The 24,598-nt window shown below is 45.5% G+C and overlaps 2 protein-coding genes across 2 annotated transcripts; one reads left to right on the top strand and one right to left on the bottom strand.

The window, feature by feature from the left end:
• Window positions 1-3,466: 3,466 nt before the first annotated feature.
• LOC311610512 (C-C motif chemokine 4) lies at window positions 3,467-5,325 on the bottom strand. Its single transcript, XM_084861846.1, has 3 exons — window positions 4,978-5,325; window positions 4,415-4,529; window positions 3,467-3,854 (listed from the first exon to the last, which is right to left on the bottom strand). Exons 1-3 carry the CDS (start codon window positions 5,051-5,053, stop codon window positions 3,767-3,769), a joined length of 279 nt encoding a protein of 92 aa, XP_084717972.1. The 5' UTR covers window positions 5,054-5,325; the 3' UTR covers window positions 3,467-3,766.
• A 9,993-nt stretch (window positions 5,326-15,318) lies between these two features.
• LOC311611027 (C-C motif chemokine 3-like) lies at window positions 15,319-17,585 on the top strand. Its single transcript, XM_084862713.1, has 3 exons — window positions 15,319-15,818; window positions 16,557-16,671; window positions 17,052-17,585. The coding sequence occupies exons 1-3, from the start codon at window positions 15,743-15,745 to the stop codon at window positions 17,140-17,142; spliced, it is 282 nt and encodes a 93-aa protein (XP_084718839.1). The 5' UTR covers window positions 15,319-15,742; the 3' UTR covers window positions 17,143-17,585.
• Window positions 17,586-24,598: the final 7,013 nt, after the last annotated feature.

Below are 24,598 nucleotides of genomic sequence, written 5' to 3'. Positions count from 1 at the left end.
AGCAGCAGCAGCCTCTGCCCCTGTTCTGGCTCAGGCCTCTTCCCAGAAACCCAGAGAAACCTCAACTGTAAAGTCAAGAAGGAGATACCAGCTCCCCGGCCTCAGGGTAAGAAAAGGAAGTTTTATGAAAAGAAAACCAAGGAAAAAAAACTAAGTCTCATATTGTGCAACCGGTGAAGTCCCACATGGCCCTACCCAGAGGACTCCATGCTTTTGTTAATAATTCCCAGATGAAGCATTTCTTCAAGAGAGTACCCAGGTCTCCTGCAGCTTCTGGGGGATTGAGTTCCCCCCTTGTAATTTGCTCAGGGGCAGGGAGGTGTCGATGAAAAAGATTCCACTGTGAGGGAGAGACCCAGAGGGGGCCCTGCCCCTGCCCCCTCTCTAATATTAAAGTCAGAGACAGGCCACAGCTCTGCTCTAGACTTCCTATGACAAACGAGAAGATACAATCTTCCAGGCAGGAATTCAAGCTCTCCCCACCCCCATCCTCCGAGGGTCATAGGAGTCTCCAGAAGAGGCAGGCTGCCTCTCCACCTGGCTGATGGGTTTCGTGCCCTTCCTAAAGCCTCAGTCTTCGTTTTCAGCTGCTGATGCAGACCCACCTCTTGAGATGGGTCACCCCATTATAGTCCATCACCTTGGAATGTGTCCACTTCATCCTGGGTTTCTCTTTCAGGGTATTTTGTCTCACTTTCTAGAATGTTCCATTACCTTCCACACTGAGCCGGAGGGAGCCACTGGCAGTGACTCTTTGGTTAGTGATTGTATTAACTTCCTATTGCTGCTGTTAAAAAAAAAAAATACTACAAACTTGATATCCTAAAACAGCACACATTTGATTCTCAAGTTCTGGAGGTCAGGAATCCAAAATCTGTTCCACTGAGCTGAAATCAAGGCGTCAACAGGACTGCTTTCCCTCTGGGGCTTTAGGAGAGAGACCACTTCCTTGGTTTTTCGCCCGCTGCATTCTTGGCATTTCTTGGCTCCTGGCCTTTTCCTCCACCTGCAAAGCCAGCAGCGTAGCATCTTGCTTCAATTGTCACACTGCCTTCTTGCCTTCTGTCATTAAATCTTTCTCTGCCCCCTCATTTAAGGACACTTATGACTACATTTAGGGCACAAAAACATAATCTAGGATAATCTCTCCCTCTCAAAATACTTAACTTGATCACATCTGCAAACCTTTTTGTCATACTAGTATAAGGTACTATTCACAGGTTCTGGGGATTAGGATGTGGACACTTGGGTGGCCTGCCTAGTGATCTATACCTTGTCTCAGGCTTGGGGGTCACCCACTCAACCACTTCCCTCAAAATAGGGTTGAGTATCTTTAGCCAAAGACCACATGTACCATAACCTTTCAAGCCACCCCAACTTCCTCCATTCATTCTCTTTAGGGCCTAGGACAGTGCCATTCAATGGACTTCCTGCCATGATGGAAATGTTCTATATTTTTGCTGTCCATCAGGGAGCCAGCCACTAGCCACATGTGGCCAGGGAGTACTTGAAATATGACTAGTGCAACCGAATTATAAATTTAATTGACATGTAAATAGCCACTTATGGCTAGTGACTCATATATGGGATAATAGCTCAGATCTAGGCAGATGGAAAGCAGAAGCCAAGACCAGTCAGGCTCTTTGTTTGCTAGCCTCTTCTCACACCATTTCGGATCAGCTCTGCCCCCAACCTCCTTCTCTCAGACCATGTGGAATCCAAAGGAGGTTCCTAGTGGGGCTCTGGGAGGTGGATGGCTGAGGGCCGGGCAAAGAAGGGGATTGTGTTTATTTGGCCCCAGAGAGGTGGAGTCCCAGTTCTGCTTTTGCATTGGACTGAAAACTCTCAGATGTTTTACGAGGTTGCCCTCTTTACCCTCCTTTCACCGTGAGTTGTCCTTTTTGGTACCACAGAGACATGTCACAGGGAGCACAGAAAAGTCACAGTACCCTGGGACATGGTACTGGCTGGAATTCTGCTCTGTCACCCATTTGCTGGGTGGCCTTTAGCAACTCTCTTCTCAGTCCTTGGCCCTCAGTTTTCATACTATCGATAGGAGAGGGTTGGATGAGACCGTCTGAGAGGTTCCTCCCAGCTTTAAGAGATGACAATCCCGTGTTTTGTAGATCAAAGCTTGATGGTGCATGTAATTCAATCTCAGAGCCCTGTTCCGATTCAAGTAATGGTTTGACTGAAGGGTTACTGAAGGTTACTCCCCTCATGCTCCAGAACCAAATCTGACTTCTTCTCCTGTCCTCATGACAACACTCCGCCTTGGCTTTGGGTTTAGAGAGCGGATTCACTAGCTAATCTAATCCACAGCATGGCACTAGGAAGACAGACACAATGCCCATTGTAAGTGAAAACGCTAGGCTCGGAGCGGGAAAGAGAGAATCTTCCCGATGTCAGACCCTGTGATGGGTGCTTTACAATCTACATCTATAAAAGCCTAAGCAGCCATCCTACCCGTCTACTGTCTGACACCCAACTGGTAGCTATGATACGCAATGACCACCAGGGGGCAGACGCTTCACGCAGGAACAGCCGTGCAGCAGCGACTTGGCAACTGCAGTTCTCGGATGACACACCTGGAATCAGAGAGTAGGGAGCCCAGTTCCAGGGTTGTCACCCAAGAACCACCCTCTCATAATCTGGGAATCCTTAGGGGATGTCAGGCTGAGGGTGCACGAATCTGTGCATTGGGCCTCTCATAACCTTATAATAGTCCCTCTAAGTGGATAATATTGCCCCCACTTTACAGGTGTAAAAATTGAGGCCCAGTTGGCAAGACGACTTTCTTAGTGATATGCTGATAATAAATGACGGAGGCCCATTTTTAAAAATATATATATATTATTGATTTTTCACAGAGAGGAAGGGAGATAGTTAGAAACATCGATGAGTCATCAATCAGCTGCCTCTTGCACGCCCCCTGCTGGGGATATGCCCGCAACCAAGGTACATGCCCTTGACCGGAATCGAACCTGGGACTCTTCAGTCTGCAGGCTGATGCTCTATCCACTGAGCCAAACCGGTTTCAGCGACGGAGGCCCATTTTTATAACTCTGAACTACCTCGTCTTGCCTCTATATCATACTGCTGCTGCTATTTACAACTTCTCTACCAGATGCTGAGATAACCCTTAGCATCACAGCTGTCCTTTTGGATCATCCCCTCCTGGTGCTCTCCAAATAGACCTACAAAGCCTTAGCAAGTCACATCACCTCTGAGCCTCTGTTTTCTATCTGTGAAGTTGGAGGTAAGAGTCCCAAATTCATAAGGGTGTTGAAATTCCTTGGTGAAAGTATTTAGTGAGATCATGTCTTTAGCGCATTTAGCCCATATGAAGTCCTCAGTAATTGCTCATTCTTATAGTGTTTGGAAATGGTAGTTTGTCCCTATTAGAAACACCAGGCAAGTCCCTTTGCACCAGACCAAATTAAAACACAAAGAAACTGTCCGTATATATATATTTTAAGTTTTATTATGAAAACACACATGGCATCGACTGCATTACCCATGTATCCGCAATAGCAGAGAAAATGATTGTGGACCATCCCCACGGGGGACATGTGTCCTTTGGCAAAACCAACATAAATTATGAAAATAACACAAATAATAAAAATACAATAACAATAACAGCACATAATAAAAATTAAATTGAGAGACGGAACAGGGACTACTGAGAGAAGTGGTGAAGGTGGAGAAGGTGGGTCTCAAGGAGAAGCATCAGGCTCAGGTGACTTGCCCCTGTGCCTGGAACAGCTCAGTTCAGTTCCAAGTCATTAATGTACTCCTGGACCCAGGGCTCACTGGGGTTGGCGCAGATCTGTCTCCCCTTTTTGGTTTGAAATCTGCGGAAGGAGGAATGGATAGATTAGAACCGAATGGGACCTTGTCTGTGGTAGCTGTCTCCCCCTGCTTGACCACAGTTCATGCTGGACAGCTCTAGCGGGTAGAAAGACCCTTCTTGGGTGGCTCTGGAAACAGATTCCTTGTAACTTCCACCCTGGATTTAGCTGTGGCCTCAGCTAATTTGGTTCCCAGATTAGGAACCAATGAGTTTTATCATCAACATGACTATCTCCCCCCATTCATTCCCTAGTGCCCCATAGCAATAACTTTTCTATGTGTTTTTCTAAGCGTGATTTAAGAATCAGCCCACATTCCCGTCATATTTTTTACTTTCCCTAGTTTTCTAGCATCTGGCTAATTTCCTCCCCTGAAATGTCCTCCCCCTGAATCTTTTCCATTGATTTCCTCCCAGACTCCTCCTGACTCAACAGGTGACTTCATGACCTTGTGCCTTATTCCTTTCTGGGAGGGCTTCAGTCCTCAGGCCTGCCTCCCTCCTGTTTGATCCTCTCTCTGTCCTGCCCTTGCGCTCCAGAGAAGGCCAGAAGTTGATACTTACACCACAGCGGGCTGGGAGCAAAGGCTGCTGGTCTCGTAGTAATCCTCCACAAAGTTCCGAGGAACTTTCCGCTGGATGTAGGAGAAGCAGCAGGAGGTAGGAGGGTCAGAACCCACTGGAAAGGAAGGCCAAGGTGAGATCAGAGCTCTATAAAATGCTGCTCCTTTGGCTTTTAGTTATGGATATTCAAGGGGTTCTCTGTGGAGCTATTCGAGCCCAAATATGGTCCCTTGTCAAATCCCATCCACCCTGAGTAGAGTCTTTTTCTGAACATAGTGTCCTCAGAGAAGATAATGGCGCTGGATTGGGTCTCAGAGCACACATCTAACCCCATTTAACAGATGAAAAACAAAGACACAGAGAGAGACTTCTTGAACAAGTCTCCTGGTTACTGTTTCTTAAGAAAACAGAAACTGGAATATTACCGAGTGTCTAGTAGACACTACATTTAGCAGCAGGCTACTTAAAAATCTCCCCTATGTCCCATCCCCAGATGCTGCTATTGGACCAGCCCCACCTGGAAAAGTGGGCTCTAGAAGCAGTAGCTGGAACAACAGACTTACTTGGTGCTGAGAGCGCTGGAGAGCAGAAGGCAGCCGCGAGGACGAGGAGAGAGAGGACGGTCACACAGAGCTTCATGGTCTTGGCAGAGAAGGAAGAGGCTTTCCCGGAGCTGAGACTGAAGTGCCCAGAAGCTTCAGATCCCGACTGTGTTCTGTGCTGATGCTGAGCTGGGACCCCCTCTTTATAGGAACTCTGGGGACTGGAACAGAGGTGGGAGCACCGGAGGGCCAGTGGAATTTCCAGGGTAGAGATGACGTCATGGTGCCGATGAGGAAACTGAAGCTAGCTGAGAGTGAGGAGCTCTGCCCAGCTTCACTTCCCCGGGGCGATGTCATCATGGTGGAAAGAAGGGGGAGGAGGAGGAGGGGAGAAGCGGGCTGCACCCTCGAGGGAAGTGGTACACCAACGGCAGTGACCAAGACCAAGAAGATAATTGTAAACCCGAGAGGAAGGGTGCAGCATTCACACTTGCGAGAAGGGACGTGCAGACAAGGCAACCATGCTGTTCTTGGTGGTTGTCACCTCCAGGAGCTTCATGTCAGTCCTTCCAGAGTTGCCACAGGCCGGGCCCCAAAAAAGAAAGGGGAACTCGAACTCCATGTCAGATTCTGGGACCTCCCGCAGGGCTGGGTGGCCTTATATGTTTCTTTGGGCATAAAGAGTCCAGCATTGAATGTGCAGAGGGCCCAGCAGGACACTGACCTACTTACGGAGCAGGCACTCGGCGCCAGACCCTGGGCAAGCTGCCTTATACACGTAACATCAAAGCCTACGTTGGCCCTGAGCAGGGGTGTGGTCATTCCCGGAGGCAATAAAGATCGAAGAACAGAGGAGAGTTCACTGATAATTTCAAGGCCACAATCTTAAGGGGCAGTGCCAAGATTGCAATGCGATTCTTCTGCCTCTAAAAGCCACTTACTTTTCCCATGGTTGTCCCAAATATTGAATGTGAACACAAAGGGACTATGGTACACACAAAGAACCATCTTATTAGGGCTGAGTTCAGGACAGGAGTTTGGGTCAGTCTGTCCTAGAACAAAGAGGGGACAGAAGGGAAAAAAAAAAGAGGAAAAAAAAGCAAAGGTTCCAGTAGGTTCACTTGGACCCATAATAGAAAAGGAAAGAAAGAAATAAGAATTTATTTATTGGGACAGAAATAACTATCCCATGCGATAGAATAAAGTAAGTGTCACATCAGAGGTAGGAACAAAATGTCAGAGCTTCCCTCGCTGCACACGCGTAGTTCCAAACCAAGTCTAAATCCCACTGTGTGCCGAGGAGGAGCCCTTGCTGTGGAGACCTCTGTCTAAGGGAGTGGGGTGTGCTGATCTTCAAGCTGTTGGAGGGACCTTGAAGATACCTGCTCTGGGGAACTAGGAGAATGATGATAGATAAGAATGGGTGATGAGTCTGCTTGGAGCCACACAATGAGTTTGTTGACTCTTGCTTCTTAGCCTTGATTTGACCTTTGGCTCATGGAGGAAAAATGTTTTGTTCATGAAGGTCCCAAGGATAATGTTGTGTTCACACTAGAGAAATTCAACACCCAAGAGCACAAAGGGCTTGTATTAATATATTTAGCTAAATCAACATGGCCACCAAGATTTATCCTTTGAGGCCATTTCTAAGCAATAGGTGATAGAGAATGATAGCAAATGCCTCTCAGATACACAGCAGGAAAGTGCTCATCTTCTCTAAAGAGCCTTCCCTGACCTCTCCTCCAAATGAATTCTGCACCTCCCTCTGTGTTCCCACAGCTCCTGAGCTACCACCATCAGATCACCTGAAACATCTGTCTGATCACCTCCTCCACTGGAGAGTGAGCTCCTTGGTGCAGAATATGTTATGCCTCTCTCTGTGTACTCAATAGATGTTGAATAAATACTGTTTACTAAATGCCCAGAGGCAGCCCAAACTACCAGTTTTAATGGGAGGGGGTGTGATAGGTAACAAGGACTCAGGATGTGAACTCCACTTATCTAAGTGAAGTAAGAATGAAGTGGGCATTCTACTCAAAATGTGATTCCCCAGCTCTGATGGGGTGATTCCCCTTCTTCCACTGCCTACCCTCAAGCCACATACCCAGTGGTGCTATTTAAGGGGTACTATTTTAGAGCTCACTCTTTCCACAGCTCATGGGTGTGAGAAATGATAGCAGGAGTTGAGCATGGCTCCAGGGAGTTCCAAATGCATTCAGGGGGTCACCCACTCTCCTGTTGCAGTGAAACTTTTCACTTCCCCTCACTTATGGGAACACAGAGCTTTCTCCTTCTGTAACTTTAACTGGCACTGAGCTCATAGCTCCATTCTGGGCACTTTCACATCAGTTTTGTCATCATCTGTCCTCCCAGTTTCTGTTAGCTGCAGGCAGTCTCTGTTAGCCAGTCTCTGTTAGACTGGCAACCCCAGCAGGAATAGGACCTTCCAAAGGCCCTGATACTTTTCATTTCCCCCAGCACATCCATGTCCATGGTCTTATCAGATACCAATCTAGGTAACAAAACCTAAAGCAGTCAAAAGACTGGCTCAAGGTCACACAGGATGTGTGGTAGGACCACAGGCCCATAGAGGACCAACTTCCTGTACAGGTGTGACCCTCTGAGAGGGCACAGGTAGGGCACCTCTGAAGGTATCAACTTCTCAGAAGAGACTGCAAAGCTGCTGAGGAGCAGGAAACAGAGGTGGACTATCTTGATGATCTGCGTTCTCCTAGAAAAAGAGGGCTGAGATGCATGAGTGTTGGGGAGACCAGTGAGTGTTGAAGCCAAGAGCGCTAGTCACAAGGAAGTGGAATGCCTAGAACTAGAGAATCCCCTGTAAGCAACTCATGAGACTGGAAATCCATAGCAAGATGGAATACATGGCCATTTTGCCAACATAACAAACCAAGAAGTAGTAACATTCTTTGGTTTTGCCAATATGGTTGCCAAGTCACTTGCAGGGAATGGGATTGTAGAAACAAGGACACCATTATCCAAAGTGCAGGGCTCAAGACGGGGTCTGGAGGAGAGTAAACTAGTTGAAGCAATTCATCAGGGCGGCCACACTCCACCCCTCAGCCAGCCAGCCCCACTCTTCTTAAAGTGGAAAGGGCCGTCGACACCCACCACAGCCTGCCCCTGTGCGGTCAAGAGTGGAAGGCAGTGACAGGTTCAAAAACACCTTCAGTGTTCTTCACTTCCTTCAAACAATGCCTTTATGCCTGTTTCTAGCTCTTTCCAGGCTGGAACATCCAGCAAGAGAGGAAAGTAAATTAGTAGCAATTTATTGAGTTTTTTTTACACCCTCTTCCATTCGGAAAGTGATGAAGTGTTAAAAAAAGCCTTCCTTGCCGAAACCGGTTTGGCTCAGTGGATAGAGCGTTGGCCTGCGGACTGGAAGGTTCCGGGTTCAATTCCGGTCAAGGGCATGTGCCTTGGTTTCGGGCACATCCCCAGTAGCGGGTGTGCAGGAGGCGGCTGATCGATGATTCTCTCTCATCGATGTTTCTAACTCTCTATCCCTCTGTCTTCTTCTCTGTGAAAAATCAATAAAATATATTTTAATTTAAAAAAAGCCTTCCCCAAAATGTTATGTAAATTTTTTTATTAGTTTGCTTTGTTTTCAATAGCAAATATACATAACTGTACAAAATTTAGAAAATATGGGAAATCATAAGAAAGTAAAAATTATTTAGCATTCTGTATGTAGTTTTGCATTTTATGAGTGATACTTAATTGTCTTTCTTGAGTTAATATATTTTAATATTGTTACTTTATATTCTTCCCTGTCATTAAAAACAAATTCCTGGAAATCAAGACTCGGCCCTCTGAATGCCATGTAATTCCTTAAAAGTGCAGGTCTCTTTTCTGCCTTTTAGGAATGAGGTGTCAACTTGGAGTGATTCCAAACTAGCATGCATGATATTTCATTGCATGGATATACCAAAATTTTATGCCAAAATTTATCTTTAACCATTATGTTACTTAGGTCAGTCCATTCAGATTGTTCTAACTTTTCTCTGAAACTGAAGGATAATTAGCCAGAAAAAGAGGGGGGAGGGGATTATTCAGGCAAAGAACAAGAGGCCTGCACTTTAAAAAATACATGAAGTAGATTAATTGAAATATTCAGTAGTAATGATAATAGTAACTAATACATAGTACTTGCTATGAGCCAGCGATGTTCTAATTCTCTTATAGATGCTAATGTATTTGGTCCTATTAGTATTTTCTCCGATTAATTAGCATATTCTTCAGTTTCACTTCAGGAAACGGAAGCACAGACAGGTAAGTAATCTATTGAAGAACACACAGCTAATCATGATAGATTTGGAAATGAGCCAAAGAGGTCTGGCTCCAGAATATAAGTAAATCAGAGAAGGAAAATGTGCTTCTTACAAATTTATGTTAAAAGCTTAACACCTGCCTGGCCACAGTGGTTCAGTGGTTCAGTGTTGACCTAGGAACCAGGAGGTCATGGCTCGATTCCCAGTCTGGGCACATGCTTGAGTTTAGGGCTCGATCCCCAGTGAGGGGCATGTGGGGGATGGGGGTGGGGGTGCAGCTGATCAATGATTCTTTCTCATCATTGATGTTTCTATCTCTCTCTCCCTTCCTCTCTGAAATCAATAAAAATATATGTATTTTAAAAAAGCTTAATAGCCAAAGTTTTTATAAATATGAAGTAAAATGTCTTTCAGTTTTACATATTACATGTCTTTTAAACAGCGGAATCCATGGCTTTCTCTCTTTTCCTTAGAAAGTTAAGGGAATGAAATAGTGGTTTTCCTTATTTGTTCTAAATATTAATCTCTGCAACTGTCATAGGATGTACCAATATTTGTATTACTCACTCTGCCCTGTGATTCACAAGAAGGGGAAAATGTGCTGTGCCAAGTTGACACCTCATTCTTAGAAAGCAGAAAAGAGACCTGTACTTTTAAGGAATTGCACAGCATTCAGGGGCTGAGTCTTGATTTCCAGGAAGTTTGAAGGTGACAAGCGATGTGGCCAAAGAGGAAGGCAGAGGTCAGGTCATGAAGAAGCTTCCGTTTCATGCTGGAAACAACTCAGAGTATTTGAAGGATTTTCAATAGAGAGAGACAGAGACTGATTTGCACTTTAGCAAAGTCACTTCGGATGCTGTGTGATGATGGGACAGCCTTGAGAGGCAAACTGGAAGAAACCCCAGTTGACAGGACACTCTTAGAGCTGTCTCGGGGAGAAAGGAGGGGGGCATGACCTAAGACCGTGGCCGTGGGGATAGTGAGAAGCAAATACACTTAATTTAAAAATTCATTAGAGTCAGTGAATGGATACAGTAGTTTCTCCTTATCTCACAGGACATATTCCAAGTCCCACAATGGATGCCTAAAGTCTCAGGCAATACTACCCTACATATACTTAGTCTAGTTGTTCATATGGATAAATCTTATATAATAAAAGCCTAATATGCTAAGTGTCCGATCATTTGTTCAACTGTTGGACCAGTTGCTATGATGTGCACTGACTACCAAGGGGCAGATGCTCCAACCTGTAGGTTAGCTCGCTGCTGGGGTCCTGCTGATCGGGACTGAGCAAGACGAGCTAGACATGGCCTGGAGCCCTCCCACGGTTCCTCCCAGACCCTGATCGGGCACCGGTGGGGTCCCTCAGCCTGGCCTGCACTCTCTCACAATCCGGGACCCCTTGGGGGATGTCAGACAGTTTCAGCCTGATCCCCACAGGCAGGTCAAGGGACCTCACCAGTGCATGAATCCATGCACCGGGCCTCTAGTACATAATATGAGTAAACTGTGTTCCGTGTCCTCACAACTGTAAACCTCTTTTTTGCCAGCCCCTGTGTGATTTTGCCTATACTACATACATACTTTTTCACTTAAAGGAAGCACTTCAGAGCTTCTCTTCGGCTTATCCCAACTGCCAGCGTCATTACTCTTGCACTTTGGAGCCAACATTAAGCAAAATAAGTGTTAGTTGAACACAAGCACACTGATACCAACAATCACTCTGATAACTGACATGGCTGCTAAGTGACTAATGGCAGGCAGTGTATACGGCGCCGAGGATTCACATCCCCAGTGGGATGGAGCAGGACCGTGTGCAGTTTAAAACTTACGAATTTTTTGTCATTGAATTTTTCGTTTAATATTTTGCAACATGATTGACCAGCAGTAACTGAAACCAAGGAAAGTGAAACCACAGATAAGGAAGGGGGAACCATTGTAGGCGGAGGAGGAAAAGGGGGTGGGACTAGCCAAAAGTGACTCCCAGGTTTTTAGCTTGGGAGCTGGTAGGAGGGAAAGCCTTTTACTGAGTAGAGAATGCAGAGGAGAAGTAGGGACAGGGAGAAGGATCTAATCCAATGCCCAGATGTATGCCTTGATCTATTATATACATACCAAAAAAATGGCCAGAGGAGCAGGATAAGGACTCAAGGCAGAAAAGCAGAGGGAGGCGGCTGCATAGAGACACTGTCCCTCTAGGATGCTAGAAAGGGGCCCAGGGTCTTGTTTCAACCTACAGGAAAGGTGGAGCCACACCTGGCGCCACCTGACGCGGGGCCACACCCAAAAAAAGAAGGCTGAGGCTGGACCAAACAGGAGCATCAATATTAGTGAAGCCACCCATGGAGCCCCCAGTGCCAAAGGGAGAGAGCTGAGATTGACACCCAGGGAAGTGCAACTGCAGGGCCAGAAACAGAAAGGGAACCAATCCAGCAGGGCCAGGGCCAGGGAAGCAATGAGGCAAGGCAGTGATGGTGCAGAATGTGAATTGCTCAGCCAGAATTCCCTGTACTCAAAGCTGGGGTGCTCTGCGGGACTGAGAGGGGGCCTCACAGAGCTGGAATGAGCCAGGAATCTAGGGCACAAACCAAGCCCCTCCGTGCCGAGGATCCCCCGCGTTGGCGACTGGCTACTTTCTGCCACCACTGCCTGAGAGACCTTGATTGATCCCCAAAGATCAAGACCTTGACTCCATGGCTTTTCTGACCTTTCCCTCTTGTAAGTATTTCAACTCCAGAGTGGGACGAGGACATAACACATGCTGGTAATTAAATCAGCGATTTGTTCATTCGTTCACCACATTTTTATTAAGCTCCACTATGTGCCAGGCGTTGTGGTTATCACTGGAGATACATTGCTAAATGATGGCAGACAGTGACATATAAAACTGACCAATTCTATCTGTGTGATCCTGGGCTAATCATTTCCCCTAACATCAATTTTCCACCTAGGAAATTTCTAAGACCCTTCACAACCAATTCAATCATCCTAAGGCTCCCTCACATTATTCATTCAACACATGCAAAGTATACACTTTGCATACAAGTACATTATTTTCCAATTTGAGTTAAAAAAAAAGACAAAGGGCTATTTCCTGGTTTTAGGACTGATAGGGGGAAATCTTACACATATTATTACTAAAATAGAATTTTATATTCAATAAATCACCTTTATTAAAATAAACAAAATTATAAGAAATAGATCCTATGACAGAAAATTCATCATGTTATAAATATCATGTGCTAGGATTTGATTTAAATCCACTAATGCAACATGGTATGAATTTGGTTTGACGTCAACAGGACACGGTCTACATTTTTTAAAGGGAAAGATTACATAAATAATGCATATAATGCAACATGGTAAGAGCTGTAATCATGGAGTGGATGATAAGAGTCCATTATCAGAAAGGGGCCGATTCAGCACTTTCCATTTCCTTTTTCTTGCCCTGCCCAACTCACAGAAGCCAGCTCTCACACACCGAATCACGAGTACGAAAGGGGTTTCCCCAAGAAGTAAAGGAGGGAACACCATTCAGACTATCAACTGAGGGTATCAACTGGGCAGAGGAGGTGGTGTGAGGAGGAGGCACTGTCTGTGACCTAGAGTTTCCTATGAAACAAGTGATAGACTCAGTTTTCCGGAACTGACGGTAACAAGGGATGACACCTGGATGCTCAAGCCTCAGTGAAGCAAGCCACTGTCCTGATCTTGTCTTGTCCTCACCTCCCTCAAGACCAGCATTAGCAATCACCGGGATGGGACAGAAACACAGCCCACATGTTTTCAGAGAGGGAACTCTACAGTCACATGAGGGACAGAATTCCTAAGGTGTGGTCTCACTTTGCTTGTGTCTGTTTTCCTCCATTGTTCTAGCCTCTTTGGGGGGGATTCTAAGCCCTCTGACATGGCCTCAATTTAGCTCCATCGTCCATATGTGCTCCACCCGTGTGCACTGACACTGACGGCTCTCTCCTTCTGAGTCAGCAATTGTCCACCTGTGACTGCATCAGCTAGACCCCTGCCTACCCCATCCATGTACGTTCAAATCCTGTGTAGCATTCAAGACCCAACCAAAAGTCCATCCCTTTCTTTCTTTCTTTTAAAATATATTTTATTGATTTTTTTTTTTTTTTTTTTACAAAGAGAAAGGGAGAAGGATAGAGAGTTAGAAACCAATGAGAGAGAAACATAGATCAGCTGCCTCCTGCACACTCCCCACTGGGTATGTGCCCACAACCAAGGTAAGATACATGCCCTTGTCTGGAATCAAACCTAGGACCCTTGAGTCTGCAGGCTGACGCTCTAGCCACTGAGCCAAACCGGTTAGGGCAAATGTCCATCCCTTTCAAGAAGCCTTCCTCAGCCCTCCCAAGGGGGCCAGTGTTTCTTCCTCCTCTCATTTATTCCCCCCAGGAGTCTCAGCACTTCCTTCCAGGTGCTGAGGTTACCTGTTTATATATGTTCTACCTGCTTTCCAGTAGACCAGGGGCATCTAGAGGACAAAGACCATTAAAAAGAACTAAATCTGTTTCTCACTATAAAATGTCATTTATGCCGTTTCATTATGTAACAATAAAATAATAAAGAAGGGAGAAGGAAAAACCGTACAGTCCTGACTGAGAAAGCAGGCCCTTTCACACTGCTGACATTATGAATCAAAAAGAATAAGAAAACTGCTTTGAATTTGGCATTATTTATGCAAATATTGTACATGTTCCTTAAAATAGTTTGGAGACATGGAAATGAAGACTTTGTTTTAGCAAAGGCCACTGGACAGAAACTTGGTATATTTCTCTCAAATTAAAATGAAACAATCGACAACAACCTACTTTCCAACCAGTGTTGCTGTAAATGTTTTAAAACAAAATGTGTTTGTGAATTTGTGATCTGACTAGGAAGGTAGAACATGTTCACATTAAAAAACTGAGTAAATGGCCAGCTGGTGTGGTTCAGTGGTGGAGTGTCAATCTATGAGCCAGGAAATCATGGTTCAATTCCCAGTCAGGGCACATGCCTGGGTTGTGGGCTCAGAACCCAGTGTGGGGCATGCAGGAGGCAGCTGATCATGATTCTCCTTCATCATTGATGTTTGTATCTCTCTCTCTCTTCCTCTCTGAAATAAATAAAAATATATTTTTTAAATGAGGAAACTAGAAGAAAAAAAAGAATATTATTCACCCATAGATCTTTCTCACACAGATATAAGTACTTTTGCAGCATTGGGACATTTAAATCCAATGCTTTTTTATTTTTTCCATGCCTACCATATGCATATATATGGTTACAATATTTATCATATGTGTGTAAATATTTATATAATTCTTCCTCTTCTACAATTTGTACAATTTTTCATCTTACATTTCCCCTCTCCCCATCTTACATTTTTAAAGAGAGATAGAAACATCAATGATGAGAGAGAATCATTGATCAACTGCCTCTTGCACGCACCACACTGGGAATCAAGCCTGCAACCCGGGCATGTGCCTTTGACTGGAATTGAACCCAGAACCCTTTAGTCTACAGGCCTATGCTCTTTCCACTGAGCTAAACAAGCCAGAAGTCATCTTACATTTTTGTAACTGATATTATTCTATTACACTCCATTCAGATTAAGGACTTAATAATAAACAAGCCAGTGGATATACCATATTTTACTTGATCATTTCTGACGGAGGAACATTTGGGTCTCCTCATCTTGGAGCTATAAATGATGCTCGGTCAGATATATGTTCATGTTTGAAGATGCTCCCATATTTGGGTTGGTTTCTTTAGAACGCTTTCCTAGAAATGTGTTCTCCAAGTTACCAGATATATTTTTAGGCTCCTGACATATTAACACCCACTTCTAATGTTTCTTTATTAGAAGATCCTCCACTAGTATTTAACCCACTGACCCTAGTCATTCAATGAGTGTTAGATGAGTGGACAAATGACAGAACCATGACCTCATCCTTTCCAGTCCTCTAGCAGGGACTCCTGACTTCTGTTTCTTGCACCCAAGCGAGGCTGTGCCTCCCTCCACAACACCACCACGTCTACCCCATCTGAGTGGTTGAGCGGCTGAGGAAGCACATACGTTTCAGCCCTGTGGGCTGCACGGGCTGGAGAGTTCACGTATAGCTTCTATGGAAAGGGACCAGCTAAAAATAGCCCGGAGTGAAGACACTCTTGTCCCCTCCTGCTCTCGGGGGAAACCGTTTCCTCACAAGAAACCAGAACCGGTCATGAGTTGTGGGCTCAGACTTACAGCTCAGAGAAGCTATTCTTGGATATCCTGAACCCCTGTGGTTACCCAGGACCCTGAGTTGTGCAACACTCAGCCTATGCTTAAGAATTTCCCACCTCACCCGGGATTCCATTTCCCCATCCACAGGGCTGCCTATAAAGAGCAGGGGAGATGGCTTCACAAAGCAGAAGGACGCAGCCAGCAGTGAGTGCCTGCTCCCATCTCTGCTCTCCTGACAAGCGAGCCCACAGCCCATCTGCTCAGCATCATGAAGGTCTCCGGAGCTGCCCTGGCCGTCCTCCTCTGCACCATGGCCCTCTGCAGCCAGGTCTTCTCTGTACCAGGTGAGTGTGTGCTGCTGCACTGGGTGTCCCTGCTCTCTGGCCACGGTCAGACCACAACCATCTTTTTTTGTGGTCTTGAGAGCCTCCGAGAAAATAATAGAACTTCTTAAAGGGCCATAAAGCATCTTTGCTTTTTTTCTTTAAGACTTGTATTTTCATGAAAGGGGTGTTAACTAGCCTGGTCCCCTATGTGAGAGCCAGGGTGGGGTATGAGAGAAACAGTCCCATCTTACAGATGGCAAAGTAGAGACCTAAGCAAGTGAGTTCACCAGAGACAGAATCCAAGTCTCGTTACTGAACGCCTGAGTGGCCTGGCAGCTTCGAGGAACCCAGTGACCTCAGTGGACTAACTCATTCTAGGTCCCAAGAGCTCTTTCCTTGGATGCCATAGGAGCTATGTACAAGGTTTCTCTCTTGCTGGGATATGGCAACTTGAATCAGACAAAATGGCCCGAAGGGAGATGAGATTAGAGAACAGTCTGCTTGGATGTCTGCTTGGACCACAAAAAGAAAGACAGCACCCAGGATGAAGACTCAAAGAGAAAGAGGGTACATTCGGAAGCAAGGACAGAGACAGGGCTTTTTCTAAACAAAAATGCCCAGAGCTTTCTAGTGACCTTGTCTCCCAGCCCACACCTTGCGCAAGGCTGTCTTCCTCACCCTCTCAGGGACTAGCTCTCAGGTCTTGCCTTTTCGCCTCAACTGTGACTCAGGCTCACTCTATTCCTTCCTCTGCAGTTGGTGCTGACACCCCGACCGCCTGCTGCTTCACCTATGCGCCTCGGCAGATTCCACGTAAATTCATCGTCGACTACTTTGAGACCAACAGCCAGTGTCCCAACCCTGGTGTCATGTAAGTGCCCGTCTTCCTGCCCATCCCTGGGGCGACAGAGAGGGTGTGAAGTGGGGGCAGTGCCCAGGGGCACAGAAGGGCCCCGTCCTCCAGGAGGTCCTATCCACTGTGCAGGACCCGGGTCTCTGAGGCGGGGCCTGACCTGGCCAGGGGCTTGCAGAGTCAGGGCATGGGCTGGCATAGCCCAGAGGGAAGGGAGGAAAAGGAGGAGGCTGCAGCAGGATCCTCTGAGGGGTTCCCTGAGTCAGTGAGAACCGCTCTCTGGATTGAGATTGGAGGAGGCCCTGAGCTGCCCAGCAGAGTGGGGTGGAGGGCCACGGCGGGCCCAGGGTTCCCCTGCTGGACTTCCCCAGGGGTAACCCTTCCATTCCTCTCCACAGCTTCATAACCAAGAGAGGCCGGCAGGCCTGTGCCAACCCCAGTGAGGACTGGGTCCAAGAGTACGTCACCGACCTGGAGCTGAGCGCCTGAGGGGCCTGGCAGCTTCGAGGAACCAGTGACCTCAGTGCACCAGCAGGAGGCAGGGGCCTGAGCCTTGGAAAACCCCCGTCACCTCCACAGCTACCTCTCCTGTGGGCTGGCTGTTGCCAACGCCCACACGCTGGGACTCTTCCTAACTTAAATTTCAGCTTATTTATACTATTTAATTTTTGTAATTTATTTTGAATGCCATGTTGTGTTGGGACTGTTTGCTCCAAGATATCTCAGGATACCTTCTTTACCACCCTCCCCCTCCCCTGCTTCACTTGCACTGTGATTGGTCACAACTGAGTGACTGTCACCAGTTTGTTCTGGGCAGAGGTGGTGCCAAAGCCACCAGACTGACATATGTGTATTAAACGTTTCTGCTCGGTGCTGTGTTCAGCCTGGAGAAATAATAAAGATGCTCTTTTTTTTAAAAAAAAAAAAATAAACTGGCACTGAGTTTGGTTTTGTTTATCTGGCAAGTCAGAATCACTGGTTGAAAGGAATAATAGGCAAAGAACAGGGAGATGTGAGATGGAGGGAAACTGGGAGAGATGGAAGGGGGCTGCCACAGACACTGCTTGACACGGAAGCCACGTTTCCGGAACATGGAAATTATGAATATTTTATAAATCAATTCATACTGTACATGCTCTAGGAGAATTCACCTTTGAATGGATACCACTAAGAAGGGTATTCATAGTTCGTAGTTATGATAAATCAAACTTTCTTAATAACAATGACCAACATATTTGAGACTTACTCTAGGCTCAGTACTTCCATTGCAGAGTCTATTCAAGCTTGACAATGAGATAATATAGCTTGCTGACAGAAGAGTAAACCAGGGCTAGGGCTCAGAGAGGTTAAACAACTTGGCCAAGATCACACAGCAAATGGTACAACTGATTCCTGAACTAGATTTTGCTATAACTACAAACTATGATCTTAGCCAGTAGTTGAGTTATTTCCCAAATGTGATCCACCTGTATTCAAATCATAAGCAATGATTGTGTTTTTTTTTAAATCTTTATTGTTGAAAGTATTATATATGTTCCCTTTCCCCCCCCCTTGACCCCCTCCAGCCCACCCCTGCCACCTGCCCCAGGCCTTCTCCACTCTATTCTCTGTGTCCAAGGGTTATGCATATTTGCATACAAGGTCTTTGGTTCATTACCTCCCACGCATCTTCCCTCCCCGCCTTCCATCCCTGATCCCACACTCTGTTCCATGAACAATGATCATTTAAACCACTCATATAAAATTTTTACATGGACCTGAAAATGTGTATTTCTACCAAGCTTATCGGGCTTTCCTCGTGCATGTTAACAGCTGAGAATCACGGAAATAGTCAAACAGGATTTACCACTCTTCCAATGCGGTGCATATCTGCATAAGGTAACAGGTATAGTGTTCCTATACTTTATTTCAATCCGTGCTCCACAAAATGAATGGCTAATGTTAAAGGGAAAGCTAGCCAGTCTCCATGTGGAGCAGGATTCTGTTTCTATGTTTACTGAGAAAGCTGAGTTATTTAACAGATAGATTGCCCCAGTTATAAGAAATATACACTGAGCTAGGGTCCTTTTTGCCAAAGAAGGAGAAATCCAAAAGACTTGTGGGAAAACAAACACGTATTATTATAATTTTTATGAGCCATGATTATTTCATTTTGCTTAAAATAATCTAATTTTAACACCCCAAATGAGTTTAGAATTGTGGTGGCCAAACTCTTTAGAGTACAATTAGACACTCCTGTTAAGCAAACATTAAAATGCACATGCTATCTGACATAGATATTATGGGCCCTGTTTCCATCTCTAGGAATTCATTTTGTAGCAACATTATCAAAGGATGGAACATATAGGCACAGGAATATTCTTTGCAGCATGCTTAATAAACAGCAAGCAAATGGAAACATCCATCAGCGAAGGGCTAAGGCAGTAGCAGGGGTCCTCAAACTTTTTAAAGTGGGGGCCAGATCACCGTCCCTCAGAGAGCTGGAGGGCCGGACTATATGAACTACTAATTCCTACTGTAACACCTCGGCTGTGCTCACTGCCCAAAAAACCTGGCGGGCCGGATCAGACTCCTCTGAGGGCTGCATGTGGCCCGCGGGCCGTAGTTTGAAGACCCCTGCAGTAGAGGATTGAGATGCCCACCAATGGAATACTTTGCAGTAAGAAGGATGACACACATTTATACCTATGACAAGTGTCCATAATAGTATGTACAAAAGGTATATATGTCTACATCTAATATATGCATACATACTCTATATATATATGCTACAAAAGTGTGTGTATAAAATGCTATTATTGTATTTTTAAAGCCACATCTACATACATATTTGCAAAGGCAAATATTTGGAAAGATACATTTCCATTAGCTAACCTATTTCTTAGAGGAACTGGGATTAACCTATGTTTTTAGGAATGGGTACTTTTCCTTTGTATTTTCTGCACCTTTCTTTAGTTTTATTTATTTTTCAGTGAGCATGTATTGCTTACTCCTCTGGTCTCATCTTACCCCATGCTTTGATGGGTGATGTTCTATCCATAGGAACCATTTTCTGGTTGGGAGTCTGAGCTGACACAGAGAAGACAGACTTTCGCCAGTCATAACAGACTGTATGCCATAATTATTTTTAAATAATAAGGACAATGCAACAGAGGAGTCCTTTTGGCCAAGACTTCCACATCATACACATACACAGAGGGTCCTCCCAGCAACATTTTACAATCCCCTCCCATTATGAGGGCCCCATCCCCCTAACACAGTGGTCGGCAAACTCCTTAGTCCACAGAGCCAAATATCAACAGTACAACGATTGAAATTTCTTTGGAGAGCCAAATTTTTTAAACTTAAACTTCTTCTAACGCCACTTCTTCAAAATAGACTCGCCCAGGCCATGGTATTTTGTGGAAGAGCCACACTCAAGGGGCCAAAGAGCCACATGTGGCTCGCGAGCTGCAGTTTGCCAACCACGGGCCTAACACCATCACCATCCACCCAGCCTTGGTCTCCAAAGAAACAGTGAGGGTGCCCCCATTTTTTGTTGCCTTCCAGCACCGTGGGATAGACAAAACCTGCTCATTTACACTAAACTGTCTCTCAAGGTCCAGCAATCCAAAGCCAAACGAGAGGCTTAACCAGCTCAGCATTCCTGAAACACAAGCGCTGTGACCAGAGTAACAGAACAAAGGGCCCTGGGAGGGAACGTGAGAATGGGGATGGCATTGTTGAGCAGTGTCGAGAGGCTTTCGGAATCTGACGTGTGACCGAGATCCTTAGTCAGCCTCCTGGTTGACTCCCAGGGGAATGCCCACCACGGACACGTGCATGTGCTGGGGAAAAGCCCTTCTCTGGGGGCTGCCCATCTCCTGTCCAAGTGAGGTAGGAGCCTGGGATTTGCCTGCGGCATTGAGCAATCAGTGGCCATTTTGGGCTGGTCTTGTGGTTTCTTTGGCAATGCAACACCCTTCTAATAATAGCAGGTTTCTGGGTTTTGTTTCGGTCAATTCTATGGGCTCAACAACCAGAAATAAAAAGCTTGTCCAATTATACATCTTGTATTTTAACTGGGGCTGGGAATGTGTGCTTCCTAGCATAGGCCTCAATACTACAGTCACCCCTACACCACTACCTCCAAGGCCTCTGGGGAGAGACCTCCGCTTCCATCTTGGCCCCTGCACAGGTGGGGCAATGTGCAGAAGCGATAATCCTCACCCGAGGATATTTTTTCATAGATTTTAGAGTGATAATGGTAAGAGAGAGAGAGAGATGGGGGAGGGGGGAAGAGAGAGAGAATGAGAGAGAGAAAGAGAAAGAGAAACATCAATGTGAGAGACACATCATCTGGTTGTCTCCCATACACACCTTGACTGGAATAGAACCTGGGACCCTTCAGCCAATGCGCTAATGTGAGCCAAACTGGCCAGGGCCCCGGCACATTTATGTTCCTTCAGGGGCCTTCAGTCTGCAGGCTGATGCTCTATCCACTGAGCCAAACCAGCTAGGGCTGAGCTATTACTCCAAACAGATACAGGACTCTATTTCTCAGGATGCTGAAGTTTCGAGGAGGAAAACAAACCTAAATCAAGGAGGCTTGAATCTCTGGCTCTAAGACTGAAGGGTACAGGCAAGGCCCCCAGGCCCTGTTTTCTTCTTTCTGACGCCCTTCCATGTGAGAATGCCAGGGGCTTCCCGTGCCTTCCAGGGCTCAGTGAATCCTTGTTCATTTTCTTCAGGGAACAGAAAGGCTGTGCCCCATTGAAAAACATCACTAGGTCCTCTTGGATTTGACTGACTTAAGGCCAGAATCCCAATTCCTAACCCGTCTCTGCGGCTCTGGGGATGGGTTTCACCGATTTGCTTAAGCGAATTTCAAGGCACATTCCTGGACTGTGGACTGGATGAATTTCATACAAACTTAAAGTCTGAGGATTATGGGGAAGAGTGGCTTCTCAAAGAACTATGGGTTTCTGGCGTCAGGAAGGATGTAGAATAGATGCTGGTCCTGGCATACCAATGAGGGCAGGACTGGCCCCGCCGCAGCACCACCTAACCACTTCATACAAGCAGAAGGCCGGGGACGGGGGAAATGGAAGAATTCTCCAAATAATGAGTCATCATTACTGAGTTTGCCCATATTGAGGAAGAGTGGGAAGTCCTTTAACATTAGGTGCCAAAGGGGTAAATGAGAGAGGACACCTCCCCCTTGCTACTTCTATTCTCCTTCTTTCCTGGGACTAGCATTCACACACACACAAAAAATATTGTATGGACTTGACCACATCCCCAGACACTGGGTGGGGCCTGATTAAAAGAAGCTAGTTTGCGGGGTGGGAGAGGCGTGGCTTTCGTAGGGTGTGGCATCACCAGCTCAGTAGCCACTGCTGCTTGTGCAGGGCCTGTGGGCTGCCAACCACCCCCCACCGGCCTCTGACAAGGTGGCCTGTTGTCTTTTCTCCTCTTCCAGCAAGCATTACCCACTGTGCTCCAGGTGGCTGAAGCTGGGAGACTGTACATGGGCCTGGAGAACAGAGCTGCCGGAGAGAAGACCCTACGGAAGGCCATGGCGATCATGGAAGTGGCTCACGGCAAAGATCACCCCTACATTTCTGAGATCAAACAGGAAATTGAAAGCCAATGTGGCAGTTTTTATTTAAGTGCTCATGCAGAAACCTTCAAGGATCTGAATATTTAAATCATATACATCACGCCTGCACTTCTGTAAATATCATTGCCATGAAAATACTATGTGCACTTAAACCTTACATTTGGCTTACTTGGAATAGGTCTTAATTTTAACCTTAGGATCACAGTCATTGTTTTAATGTGTTTTTTCCCCCTAAGAGGTGATGGCATGATTTCATGTATGATACTTTGGACAGATTGAGTTTTGAAAAATGTGATTATTTTTTCCCTTTATGCCTATTGTTATAATGTGAACAAACATGAATGATGAAAGAGAACAAAAAAAGGAAATAGTAAAAAACAACAACAACAAAAAAACCAAACAGCTAATTTTTATTAGAAACACACTCATTGACACAGAGAACAGATTGACAGCTGCTAGAGGTGAAAAAGGTGAAGGGATTAAGCAAAAATTAATTCATAGATACAGAAAAAAGTATGGTGGTTACCAGAGGGAAAGCAAGGGTGGGGGACGTAGAAGAGAGTAAGGGGGAGATAAATGGTGATGGAAGGAGACATGACTTTGGGTGGTGAACATACAACACAATATATAAATGATGTGTTATAGAATTATACACCTGAAACCTATATAATTGCATTAACCAATGTCACCCCAGTAAATTCAATTAAAAACAAATAATTTAAAAATACTGTATCAGGAACACCTAAAAATATGCAAATAAATAAACAAATAAACAAAAATAAAATAAGCCAATTTGCATCTTGGATTTTTTTAAACTTACAAAATAAGCCCTTCCCACACCATTGCATTGTTTGAAAAGGCTCCAGAACAGTCAACCAAGTCAAGATGCCATCCTTTTCTTCACCATTTCCATGCTGTAGATGATTTAAAATTAGATGGGTCTAAATTTAAATTGCCATCAATGTGCTGGGGACCAGATATTCTTATGCATAAACCTTTCTCCCATATTTGAAGTTACTTAATTAGGAAACAGAGTCCTGAACAGGGATTATCTTGGTCAAAGGCTAAGAGTACGTTCAGGTTCCTTATGCACAGGAGCACCCGTATCTAACATGTCTTGGTGCCCTTTGTGCATATCAGGACCCCTGTGGGATCTCTCTTGAATGAGCAAGTGTCTGAAAGGCTGCCTGCACTCCTGACTCCTGAAGCCCAGGCTCTGTCCCTGGATGTGGTTTCAGTTGGGTTGTGATGCTCAGGACTCATGGCATCATTGCACAGGTCACATGTATGCGGTTCGAACAGCTGTGGAATAACAGAGAGGTTTCTGCTCTGCCGAGGGAAACTATGACTAGACAGTGCTAGTGAGAAGAAACCAGCTAAGTGTTGTCCCAGGGTGACATCAACTTCTCACCTCCTCTTGCTGTGGAAACCACTTCCCCATTAAACAGCCCCAGACAAGCGGGTACTTGGAACTATTATTGCCAATACCATGAGCCCTGTGGTTACCCAAGACCCCTCTTGCATGTACAAGTCAACAGGCACCACTACACTTAAAAACTTCCTTTCTCAACACCCCCAGTTTCCATCTCCCTGAGGTTCCGGGGACATAGCGTGGACCCCAGCAGGAGGCTGGCATCAGCGAGTCGTGGGCCCTCACTGTCCCCCTCACCATGGCCCTCTGTTCCCAGGCTGCCTCTGACAGTGTCCACCTGCTGCCATGTGCTGCTGTCCCCCACTTTCTGGCTCGGGTCAGACCCGTGGTCGGCAAACTGAGGCTCGAGAGCCACATGCGGCTCTTTGGTACCTCGAGTGTGGCTCTTCCACAAAATACCACATCCTGAGCGAGTCTATTTGGAAGAAGTGGTGTTAGAAGTTTAAGTTTAAAAAATTTGACTCTCAGTCGTTATACTGTTGATATTTGGCTCTTTTGACTAATGAGTTTGCTGACCACTGTTATAGAATCATCAATAGTAATTTTATTGGATTTGTTTTGTGACAAAGTCAGGATCTCTGGTTGGGAAAAAAAATTATGGGGGGCAAATATTAGAAAAATCTGAAAAGGAGAAGTGAGCAGAAAAGAAATGACAATAATACCTGTATATTCCCAAAAGTTAAAAATAAGACATCATTTTTCAAAACAATGATTATTTATACATTATTATGTACCTACTCTTGAAGAGCAAGACACAATTTCTTTTTTTTTTCTTTTAAAATATATTTTTATTGCTATCAGAAAGGAAGGGAGATGGAGAGCTAGATAGAAACATCAATGATGAGAGAGAATTATTGATCAGCTGCCTTCTGCATACCCCCTACTGGGGATAAAGCTCACCACCCAGGCTT

This window comes from Pipistrellus hanaki (genome assembly GCF_964339955.1).
Source record: "Pipistrellus hanaki genome assembly, chromosome: 16".
NCBI lineage: Eukaryota > Metazoa > Chordata > Mammalia > Chiroptera > Vespertilionidae > Pipistrellus > Pipistrellus hanaki.
This window is presented reverse-complemented; position numbering and strand designations above follow the sequence as displayed.